Below are 12449 nucleotides of genomic sequence, written 5' to 3' on the forward strand. Positions count from 1 at the left end.
CCCAGCTCCCTTACTTGCTGGACAAAGGAACAACTTTGACGATATGATGCAGACTATCCTCGACAAGCTCAATAGTCGGGACACACGAACAACTGAGCAGCTCGACACACTCGTTGCAACACAAGAAGCATTGCAGGACCAAATTAACAGACTCCAGCAAAGAAGGCACGATCGTCGATACACAAGCTACCCTACCGACCTGGAAACACTACCACCCTTGTGACCGCCAGTCGAGGAACGCTCAGAGAGTCACAGACGCCGACTGACGTCCATCATTGAAAGATCCTTCGACGACCACACCAGGGACGGGGTGCCCGCCGATCAAGACCAGACGCACCGCTGTAGCAAGCGTAGTAGGAGCCAGCCGACTCCAACACTGTCGAACCACCATCTGCGAGACGACCTGAAAGATAACAAGGATTTAAAAATCCAGAAACTCGAAGCGATCGTAAAGGACATCTCGGCCAAGATACATCGAGCAACAAGCGCTGCCCCCAACTTGGAGAAGGTGCTCGAAGAGGCTCAATGCTCACCCTTCACGACAAGACTCTCTAGTGTTCACATTTGTTACATCAACAAGTTCAAGTTCATCCCGTACAACGGGCTAACTGACCCAAAACCTTTCTTAACTTCGATGAGTGTTGCAATCAACCGAGCACACTTTAGTCCTGAAGAATATGATGTCGGATGCTGTCAGATGTTTGTGGAAAACTTAGCCCTTGACGCACTCAGTTGGTTTTCTCGTCTTGAAGCCAATTCGATAGATAGCTACTACGAGCTCACCGCTGCTTTCCTGCAACACCACTCGACCTTTATCATAAACGGGGCATCTAACGCCGATCTATGGACGATGTACCAAGAGGACGACGAATCGCTCAGAAAGTTCATGGAATGATTNTGTCTTAACGAGTGTCCAGCTTCTACATTGTCGCTCTGGCCAGGTGTACGATTTAAAACGCGTTCCACATGGATGCCGCGGTGAAATAATCCGCACAAAAAAAAGCCGAGCGCAGTCTCGCATTCAGCTAGCAAGCGGTCAAGTTTGAATAAGCCAAGTTCTTACTTGCACACTCTTGCCGACCTCGGGGCACCCACANATCGAGCAACAAGCGCTGCCCCCAACTTGGAGAAGGTGCTCGAAGAGGCTCAATGCTCACCCTTCACGACAAGACTCTCTAGTGTTCACATTTGTTACATCAACAAGTTCAAGTTCATCCCGTACAACGGGCTAACTGACCCAAAACCTTTCTTAACTTCGATGAGTGTTGCAATCAACCGAGCACACTTTAGTCCTGAAGAATATGATGTCGGATGCTGTCAGATGTTTGTGGAAAACTTAGCCCTTGACGCACTCAGTTGGTTTTCTCGTCTTGAAGCCAATTCGATAGATAGCTACTACGAGCTCACCGCTGCTTTCCTGCAACACCACTCGACCTTTATCATAAACGGGGCATCTAACGCCGATCTATGGACGATGTACCAAGAGGACGACGAATCGCTCAGAAAGTTCATGGAATGATTCAAGAAGGTTGTTTCAAAGCTCGCCATTGCAGACGATACTGCGATCTCTGCTCTCCGAAATGCTCTCGCATATGGGTCTCGCTTCAGGGATGATATTATCATATACGAGCCTCTGACTCTCGACGATGCGCTGCACCGGGCTAACAAGTACATCGAGGTAGAAAAAGAGAAACACGCAAGGTCAAACCATCTATCAAGATAACCGGTCGTGGAACTCAANGGTACGACGAGCTCATCTCAACTACCAACCTAAAACTTGGTATTCGAAACACGTAACAGGGTAAGCCGAGAGACGTCTCGCCCCGTAAAACACATCTCGAAACCAAGTAAAAGCCGAGCAAGTCTCGCACTAGCTTGAGGGCGCCTGAACTAATAAGCCAAGCTCCGGCTTGCAAGTTCTTGCCAACCCCAAACACCCACAGGATAAGCCGGACACAAAAGCCGCACCTAAAAGCACAGCGAGTCTGTCTCGCCTACCACTTTACTTTGGTAAAGCACAAAACCGAACTTCATATTAAACATTTGCTCGCATCCCTCATGCTTGCCGCTTTCGCGCTTGCCATCATGCTTTCGATTCTCAATCTCGGTGCCGAGCTGCACTCTCAAGTTTGGTGCCGACCTCTACTCTTCTACCCGGTGCCGACCTGCACTTGGTGCCGACGTACACTCTCAAGTTTGGTGCCGACCTCCGCACTCAAGCTTGGTGCCTACCTCCGCTCTCAAGCTTAGCGCCGATCTCCACTCTCCTTCTTAGTGTCTATCTTCACTCTCATTCTCAGTGCCGACCTATTAACCTTCTCCCGCACTATCACAAGTGCCAACCTCAAATTGACGATCAAACCTTTTCTTGTCGCTCCCATGAGAGGACGTGGGATGGAAGTGCACAACATGAACACCAATCTTAGAAGCTGACCTCGGAGCTCGCCCCGACGATAGGACAAGCGCCGACCTGGAATGAGGATTTACTGACCTCTAGGGCATCGTGCAACGTCCCGCCGACCTCAGCTTTGCCACCATCACGAGAACCAACCTGAAAACTCTTCAATCCTTGTCCGCCGACCTCAACCTCAACCTTGACCTCATCCACGGATCTGCTCGCGACAACCTTAATCTCAATCTCGCTGACCTAAATCTCACTCTCGCCGACCTCTCTTCACCTCGACTCCAAAAATACCTCGCTGACCTCCGGCTAGCAGGGGGCCTCGACAAACAGCCTCATGAGAAGTGTCAACCTCATCGACGCCACGCCGACCTCCGAGATTTGTCATGCCGACCACAGTCTCTCTCAACCCGCCAACCTCGCGGTGACCAGCTACTCCATTCTTGATCCCGCGACAACCAACAGCAAACTCTCGGTCAAGCTGCTCACCGAGCCCATCACCGCCGACCTCGTTACCTTTGCTCATCTCGCCGAGCTCACCGCCGAGCTCATTACCTCTGCTCATCTCGCTGAGCTCACCGCCTAGCTCATTACGTCTGCTCATCTCATCGAGCTCACGGCCGAGCTCGTTACTTCTGCTCATCTCGCCAAGCTCATTACATCCACTCATCTCGCCGAGCTCATTACCTCTGCTCATCTCGCCGAGCTCACGGCCGAGCTCATTACCTCCGCTCATCTCGCCGAGTTCACCACCAAGCTCGTTATTTCTGCTCATCTCGCCGAGCTCACCGCCAAGCTCATTACATCCGCTCATCTCGCCGAGCTCATTACCTCTGCTCATCTCGCCGAGCTCACGGCCGAGCTCATTACCTTCGCTCATCTCGCCGAGTTCACCGCCAAGCTCATTACCTCCGCTCATCTTGCCGAGCTCACCGCCGAGCTCATTACTACCGCTCATTACCTCCGCGCATCTCGCCGAGCTCATTAATATCGCTCAACTCATTACCGCCGCTCAACTCATCTCGGTTTCTCTCAAAACCTATCTCAATCGGCCGATCTTTGATCCCCTTAGAATCACTAAATCTGCCGATCTCACCTAGATCACTCTCTCGTGCGGCGATCCTCGACGACGCCCATCAAGAACGGTCAAACCCGCTTGAAGTCAAGTCATCACGGCGACCCGTGTACGATTCCACATCATCAGCGCCATGCCGATCTCCAACTATGGAGTCTCGCCGATCATCTGCAATCTCACAAGAAACCCGAGACAATCAGTGCCGAGTAGGCATATTACAGACAATTCAAGCACGCCCGCTGATCGTAGAAAATTGCCGCTCTCCGGACTAAGGGGGGGACTATTGTTGGACATGGGCTGCGCCAAATATGCCACTCGGCCCAACAAGACAGATTAATTTTATTTTGGCCCGATATAATTGGGAGAAAGTCACTAACACTCTGCAGAGGGCAATCTCGGGAATTTACGATGAAAACCCTATAGTGCCANCTCATCTCGCCGAGCTCACCGCCGAGCTCATTACCTCTGCTCATCTCGCTGAGCTCACCGCCTAGCTCATTACGTCTGCTCATCTCATCGAGCTCACGGCCGAGCTCGTTACTTCTGCTCATCTCGCCAAGCTCATTACATCCANCGCTGTCGAGCTCGTCATTATTGGCTTGTTAGTTCTCCTGTGAACTAACGAGCTCAATCTTGATTCGTGTTAGTGACGACCTCACGTTTTTATCGTTAATAAAAGAACCAGCTTCACTCTTTCCCACAAAATCTTTATTTGTTTAATTTGTGCAATCCCCAGTACAAACAAGCCACATCGATATCATCATCTCCTCTCACCGCAGACGAGCCACAACATGATTTGCTCCGCCCAGATCCCATCTTCTTCTCAAAACAGCAAACATTATGCTAAAATCACATCATTGCCACAAGACCTACAAGTTTTTCCCCAATCTTCTTCTATCTAATGACCCACACAATCGAAACCCTCAATTCAAAATCCGAAGATAAGTCTACCTTGGCATGACCAGAGATTAATGAGTATTATGCAAAGGTCCCATCTCAACTGTTTTTAAGATTTATTTTTCTGTTTTCAGTTTTTTTTATGTTAAATTTTCTGTTTCTTCATCCAGTTTGATGGGTTTAATTTTAAAATCGGATTAAAATAAGGTTTAATCCAGATAATTTATTAGTTGGTTAAGAAAATATTAAACCAATTATAAACCGTATAAACCATATGTATGGAAATTTAGATGAGAAGATTTAATCCAAAAGGGAAATAGCAATAGAACTATGGATTCGGATAGAAATATGTGGACGATTTAAGTTTGAGGAAGCTATAAAACGAGGTCAAAGTTTGGAGTAGATCTAATACGATATCATAATTCCGAGAGGGAAATAGGACGTCTTTCCATGATTTTAATATAATAGTTTGTGTTAGCATGATCTTCCAAAAAAACTACATTTTCACCGACTTGATAAAACTGAATCAAATTTCAGTAATTATTGTATTTCATTTCTCTGTTAAATGAATCCACCACCGTAACTTTAGTATGCATATTCATAGTGTAATATTTTTTTCAAATTTTAATGTGAAAATTTGGAACGGTATAAGACATTTGCATCACAACCGTATGTTTTATCATACAAATATCATCACCTAGGACCATGATGTAAGGAGAGATTTCTTTTTGGTTATAATGAATCAACATAATGAATGAGAAAATTAATTGACTAAAAATCTTTGCGCAAGAACAATAATCTTGAACACTTTACCTACACCTTCATGGATTGTGAATTCGTGATATGATAAAGAAGACTCTTTATGAACTGTGCAAACTGCACTTCCCATCAAAATGTTGAGTTCGTGCTAAATGATAATGATTGCAAACTGCTCAAAGTTCCCACCATGGATTATGTCAATGATTTACCAAATTTAAATTAAAAGGCTGTTTTGCTACTACTAAGTACTAAGAGTCGAGATCTTATACACTCTAACCAAAGATAACCACTAGATTACCAGACTAAGCATATTTTTTATAAAAATGAGGTCGAAACTTGTATATTAAATACAGAGTTACAAGCACAGTACTGACCATCACAAATAGTACTTTAACTGATCCTCACATGATCGACGTTTCTTGATATTGTGTCTCGTAATAAAATGAACACATATATTTATTCTATCATTAAAGTGCAAATGAATTTTGTCAAAAAAAAAAAGTGCTAAGTAAAATTAACAATTCTAAAACGGTAAATCTTTCTATGTGTTAAATAAAACTATCTCACTAAATCTTAAAATAAACATTAGATTAATAAAAATATTAATTTACAACAGTTTAAATAATTGTATATAAGACCATTATCGAATTTACCTAGTAAATTGTTTGAAACATAATATTATATAAATTTTAACTTGACAACACTTTTTTCTATATCATGTTTTTTATCAAGTTTATCAGCATTTTGAAAAAAATATATTACATTTTATCATATTAAAAACGTATTACTCTAATTGTTTCGTAGATATATACCTAGAAGTGTCAATAATACACCCAAAAAAATCCAATATTATTGTTTTCTCATTCATTTGATAAAACAAAATGGTAAAATTGAACATTTTTATTTATTTATTTATTGCTAAGGCAGACCACAAAACTAATGTAAAATTTATTATCCTTTGCCGACAAAATATATAACATAGTTTATAATGTTACTTAATAATTTATCAACAACATTTTTGATAATCATTGAATTGGGTTGAGACTTGTGATATGTTAGATTATTCCAAAAAAAAAAACAAAAAAATGAAAATAATATATGGGTTTGAAGTTCACAGGCTGGATTTGATGGACGTTGAATCGATTCCACCTCTTTTGCTCATATCTTTAAAAAAAAAAATGATCTTTCAATCAAAACTATAATTAAAAAAAAAAAAAATCATTCCTTTTTTTCTGCATTTTGCTTCTTCTGTTTTCGACTTGTGCTCTGCTGTGAAACCCAAATCCCATAATAATAAAATTTTCTCCTTTCTCTATAGGCAAGAAGAAAGCTTTATCAAAACCCCTTCATCCACAAAATCCTCTTCTTTGAGAGAGGGTTCTGTTTTTTTTTTTGTTGCTTCGTTACTACGGTTACATTGTTCTCTTCGCCCCCCCCCCCTTTCAGTTTCAAAAAGGTACGATCTTTCCTTAATTGCGTTTGGATTGTGTCCCCAAATCCTGGGTTTTGATCAATCCTCGACTCCCTTTACTCGCCGATCTCGTAACGAAAGTTTTAAACTTTAGTGAATCTCCAAGTTGGGTTTTCGTGTTTTAGGGTTCTTGGTTCGATTTTGCACAGATCCGTCTTGGCTCTTTGTAGAGGTTTGTGATTGTACCCAAAGATCCCTTCTTTTTTTTTTNCTCTTTTGCTCATCTAAAAAATTATCTTTCAATCAAAACTATAATTAAAAAAAAAATCATTTCTTTTATTCTGCATTTTGCTTCTTCTGTTTTCGACTTGTGCTCTGCTGTGAATTCCACCAAATCCCATAATAAAGTTTTCTCCTTTCTCTTTAGGGAAGAAGAAAGCTTTATCAAAACCCTTCATCCACAAAATCCTCTTCTTTGAGAAAGGGTTCTGTTTTTTTTGTTGCTTCGTTACTACGGTTACATTGTCCGCTTTCAGTTTCAAAAAGGTACGATCTTTCCTTAATTGCGATTGGATCGTGTGTCCCCAAATCCCTGGGTTTTGATCAATCCTCTTTACTCGCCGATCTCGTAACGAAAGTTTCAAACTTTAGTGAATCACCAAGTTGGGTTATCGTGTTTTAGGGTTCTTGGTTCGATTTTTTAACAGATCCGGCTTAGCTCTTTGTAGAGGTTTGTGATTGTACCCAAAGATCTCTTTTTTTTTTTTGTTGATTTGATTTGATCATAGTTTTGAAGGAGTTTGTTGTTTTGCAGAATGGCGGATTTGATACCGTTTTATCTGAACATTGTGGCGTTTCTATGTACTGTTGGAGCCATTGCTTTGGCTATATTTCATATCTACAGGCATCTTTTGAATTACACGGAACCAACTTATCAGAGATATATCGTACGAATCATCTTTATGGTCCCGGTTAGTATAGTATCATCATCTATAAGCTGAACTGTGTCTACTACTCCTTGACATGCTGAATTCTGTTTTCCCTGATATGTTTTGCTTCTCATTGCCAGGTTTATGCCTTGATGTCATTCTTGTCTCTTGTGCTACCTAAAAGTTCGATATATTTTGATTCCATACGAGAAGTGTGAGTATTCCTAAAACAATTTCTCTCTGACCCCTTGGAACTTGAGTGTAGAGTGTAGACGATGTAAGAGTAGTTTCTTCTCTTTAAGAGTACCTCAATAGGTCTTAGAGTTGGCCCCTAAAGTTTTCTGTTACCGTTCAAAGTCAGTGTGGCCTAATGGCATTTATGTCTCTAATGATCTTTTTTTTTGTGTGTTCCAGATATGAAGCATGGGTTATTTACAATTTCCTGTCGTTGTGTTTGGCATGGGTTGGGGGACCAGGATCAGTAGTGCTTAGTTTGAGCGGCCGCTCTCTAAAGCCATCGTGGTCTCTCATGACATGTTGCTTTCCGCCTTTAACACTGGACGGGTAAGTTTGAAACCAAACTCCTTACACTTGTCAATAAAGGCTTCTTGGTATTTTCTAGCATATGTGCAGTACCATTTTATGTGTAAGTCATACAACATGTGCAAATTTTTAGATTCTGTGTCTTCACGTTAATAATCTTTACGTTTGCTTGTCATCAGAGATGATCATATGGCTGCACACAGTTTCAGTTTCATCAGAGACATTGAATGTTCTGTTTGCGTGTCTTGGTTTCTTGATGGTTTCTATATATCTTGCGTATGTTGACGTCCTCTTTAATGACGTCTATTGAATCTTTTCAATGCAGGCGTTTTATTCGACGATGCAAGCAAGGTTGTCTGCAATTTGTTATCCTGAAGCCTGTCCTAGTTGCTGTCACACTTGTGCTTTATGCGAAAGGGAAGTACAAGGATGGGAATTTCAACCCTGATCAAGCATATCTCTATCTTACCATCATCTATACCATATCCTACACAGTGGCTTTGTACGCACTTGTGCTGTTTTATATGGCATGCAGAGATCTACTTCAGCCATTCAATCCAGTCCCAAAATTTGTGATCATAAAGTCTGTGGTCTTTCTAACCTATTGGCAGGTAAAATGAGCTTACTAACTCAGAGTTTTGACATCCACTCTTACCTTTTGCTATCCTTCACACATTGTTGCTTTTTTCTGATTGTGTTTTATAACCCTCTTCTTTGCACAGGGTGTTCTAGTCTTTCTTGCTGCAAAATCTGGATTCATAAAGACTGCAGAGGAAGCGGCTCATTTCCAAAATTTTATAATATGTGTCGAGATGCTTATTGCGGCAGCATGCCATTTCTATGCTTTTCCATACAAGGAGTATGCCGGTGCCAATGTTGGTGGATCTGGCAGTTTTTCAGGGAGCCTATCACATGCTGTAAAACTAAATGACTTTTACCATGACACTGTTCACCAGGTAACTGGTTTCTTTTAAAATCATCGATATTTCAAATCATAATTGTTTCATATTGGTGTCCTGATGATTGTTTATGACAGTTTGCTCCTACATACCATGATTATGTGCTCTATAACCATCAAGATGGTGGTGACGAGGGGACAAAGAAGTACCGGTCGAGAACTTTTGTTCCAACTGGCCAAGAGATGGATGCAATGAGAAAGAACAAACCTGTGTATGCAAACAAGATTGATGGTGTTTCGGTGTCAAGTAGTCTATCTTCAGAGGCAAGCTCACCAAAAAGCTCTAGCGTAACTTCTGATCCTGCACGTTCTGATGCTGCGAAATCTTCCTTGCTTGTGGATGCCTCTGATTCTCTTGATGCAATGTATGATATGTCCCTCATTGACATCGATCTATCTAGTTTCCCGAGCAATGTCCCCTCTGCAAGTGAAAGTGGGCCTAGATAGGGGCAGACAAGAAAGATGTAGAAAGAAACCATTAACAAGGTACAAAACATGCTCCTAATAGTTGGATTCAGATGAATATGTCTCAGGTGTGTTCTTAGTTGAAAGATGTTGTTAATAGGAGACTTGGAAGATAAATGAAAAAGCTTCTAAAACCCGTTTGCCTTTGTAGCTTTACAAGTCTTCTACTAGCATTTTCTATTGCACCCTGTTTTTCGTTCCTGCCTATTTTGTAGATACAATAGGGTTTGATATGGATATGGAACTTGTCAGTTGATTACTTCTCAAGCTTGTGAATCGCTCGTAGTTAATTAGGAACATTCTTTTCTTTATACATGTAACATGATGAGTTTCGGAAACAAAAGCCCTTCAAACTCATAAAAGGCTAAGGCTAAGGGTCAAATGGTGATCCTGTTTGCCCAACATTATATTTGTTTTATTTTTCCTATGGAAGTAATAGAGTTGCAAGTAATAAGATTGTGATATGAAAAGTAAACTTTGTTCAAATGTAAGCAGTTCTTGTTCTAATAGGTGATAGTGTTAGGTTTTGACCAAAGCAAGCAAAGTTAAAAATGCATAGGACTATAGGTGTTGGCTCTTCTCTTTATTGCCAATGTAACATCTTCATTCTTCACACACCTACCACACTTTACTAAGTAATGTCCACCAAGCAAAAACTATTTTTTTAGGTCTCTCTCATATTCTTCTGTGACCACAAATGGGACCAAATAAATAAATAAAAGCAATAAGGCCGGCACTACAAGATTTGTATAGAAGTAGTGATTGCAACAATACTCTTTTTAAGTTTTATAATAAGATTATAACTTTAAAAATTAAAATATACATTCACTTTAAATTCTTTGAACTAATTTGTCTCGGATGATACGTAAGTTTCACGTTTATTTCTGCATCGAAAATGTCTTATATGATTCAATGCATATGCCACTTTTAATTAAAACTAAACAAGTTCTCTTCATTTTCAAAACAAAATTGACCTCATAATAACGAGTTAGTATATTATCACACATTCTTAATTAATTACATTCACTCTAATTAGTAGAATGTTGTTGCTTATTGGGAATAGGTTAAAAATATTAAAGTCTTGACTTAGAGATGAGAGAGAAAGAGCCAATAAGATTATAAAGAACTAAAGAAGAACACAACAGAAGTATACACAACAGTGCCTAAAACATAAACTAAAAGATCTACTACTATATAATAAGTACTTACAAAGAGAGACAGAGAAAGAGAGAGAGAGAGTTCAACGCACGCCTCTAACTAAAACTCTTCCCTATTACGTAACTACAACGGCGTCGGCGGCGGTGGTGGCTTTTTCTGGCGGCGACTTTTACTTTGATCCTTTTTATTTCTCAGCTTTCTTTACTATTTTTTTTTTCAGATTACGACGATGAGTGAGAAGCTTGTGTTGAGAAGCAGTAGTAGTGGTACCTACTACTACAACTACGGTACTTATGGAGCACCACCGTACGGAGAGTATTTGGAGAAGAGACAGTTGTTTCTAAGAAGCTACCAGTTTTCAAGAAAACAAAGTTTCACTGAGAAAGTTTCAAGATCTGTTAAGAGAGTGAAACGAGTTGTGTTGAGGAGACTGAGATCAGCTCAGAGGTTGAAGTTGAAACGCGTCGTTTGGTGGTCTCGTCTCAGATCGGCGTTTTACTACCGCCGGAGACGTTTTTTTAGGCTTCTTCACTTACATGAACCTTGTTATTGTTTCTAAAAATGTTTTATATTTTTGTCTTTAATTGTGTTATGCTCAAAATTAATCAGATTAATAACGTTTAATTGAAGTTTTGGATTATCATTAAACTTGGTACTTATTGAAAAGTCAAAGAGAGTGTTTTATTTTGTGTGCGGACGGTAGAAGAAAACGTGAACTTTGCTTCTCGAGTTACACACAGTTGAAAGACGTGAAAGTGGTGAATGAGGGAGAGAGTAAAGTTTCCTCTTTTAGCGTGTCCCTTCGTCACCAAGTCAAAAGATGCGTTTTCGTCTTCTTTTTGTAAGGGGTTTACTGTACTTGTAATGGGTCTTAAATGGGCCTTAGTCCATAGAAAACAAAGGAACCAAATCCTTACGATGGAACTTTTGGAATAATCGTCGCTTGACTTGGCTTAAATTGGTTTAGTACAGTTTGCTGCTTACCTTNTTTTTTTTTTTTTTTTTGTATCGTTAATTTTTGTAATACATGAAATGCGTCTGCCGTTTTCTTTATAACCATCAATTTTAAACTACAAGTGAGAATGTAAGTTAGAATAAGCTGGCTAATGATAAACAGTTGTAGGTGTCAACACCTCCCTCATGCCTCATGGCTAGTAATTAAGCACATGTTTACTTTCCACAAACATTGATAATTCACCTTAGTTAAGTACTGAATATTGTCGAGGGCAACAGTTTCCTAGATTCTTCAGTTCCGAGTATTTTCGTAAGCATAGAATTGTAGCAAATAGTATTATTTTCAGTGTGATTTAATTCTCTTAAAATCTTTGATTTTCCAGCTCTTGTTGTTTATCAAAATTAATTCAATTAAAATCGTAAATGTATTCATAATAAGTTATCTTGATTTTACAATTCTCTTAATATTTTATTGTTGCTCTATATCTACCAAATTTTAAATCTGCTAATACATAGTAAAGCAAAAATTAAACTAAAACATAAGTAAATTTTCAATATTTTTGTTGGTTTTTAGTCACTCAATCTATGTCATTTCTAAGTTGCAGTTATTTAATTATATAATTTGCATTTTTTGGTGGGTTATTGTCACAATTATGAGATACATCACTTTAAAAATAAATTAAACTACTAATTGTCGTAGAACCATAATTTATTCTACTTTGACCACCATGATTGTTCTTACAACATTGTTTCAGTTATAGTTCATCAGTGAAGTCTTGGGGTAAATACTTCTGAAATTCATGTCTTATTCTCCTAGTTTGCATACTCCCATGCTCATTAATGAATACTATAATTCGAGATGTGCATATTTACATGCTTTTTTTTTTTTTTTTTTTTTT

The 12449-nt window shown here is 39.8% G+C and overlaps 2 protein-coding genes across 2 annotated transcripts; both read left to right on the plus strand.

The window, feature by feature from the left end:
- On the plus strand, positions 7073–9776 carry LOC104706966 (transmembrane protein 184A). The gene is made up of 8 exons (XM_019228422.1): positions 7073–7089; positions 7226–7273; positions 7358–7514; positions 7613–7686; positions 7887–8036; positions 8341–8626; positions 8738–8971; positions 9052–9776. The coding sequence occupies exons 3-8, from the start codon at positions 7359–7361 to the stop codon at positions 9418–9420; spliced, it is 1269 nt and encodes a 422-aa protein (XP_019083967.1). The 5' UTR covers positions 7073–7089; positions 7226–7273; position 7358; the 3' UTR covers positions 9421–9776.
- Positions 10597–11244, plus strand: LOC104706967. Its single transcript, XM_010423210.2, has one exon. It carries the CDS (start codon positions 10826–10828, stop codon positions 11153–11155), a length of 330 nt encoding a protein of 109 aa, XP_010421512.1. The 5' UTR covers positions 10597–10825; the 3' UTR covers positions 11156–11244.

This window comes from Camelina sativa, chromosome 8 (genome assembly GCF_000633955.1).
Source record: "Camelina sativa cultivar DH55 chromosome 8, Cs, whole genome shotgun sequence".
Lineage (NCBI taxonomy): Eukaryota > Viridiplantae > Streptophyta > Magnoliopsida > Brassicales > Brassicaceae > Camelina > Camelina sativa.

Excerpts from the sequence above, each read along its gene's own strand:
- LOC104706966 (XM_019228422.1), top strand. The coding sequence starts at position 7,359 with ATGGCGGATTTGATACCGTTTTATCTGAACATTGTGGCGTTTCTATGT. Across the intron at positions 7,515-7,612 it reads GAATCATCTTTATGGTCCCG|GTTTATGCCTTGATGTCATT; the intron begins GTTAGTATAGTA and ends TCTCATTGCCAG. Across the intron at positions 7,687-7,886 it reads TTTGATTCCATACGAGAAGT|ATATGAAGCATGGGTTATTT; the intron begins GTGAGTATTCCT and ends TGTGTGTTCCAG.
- LOC104706967 (XM_010423210.2), top strand. The coding sequence starts at position 10,826 with ATGAGTGAGAAGCTTGTGTTGAGAAGCAGTAGTAGTGGTACCTACTAC.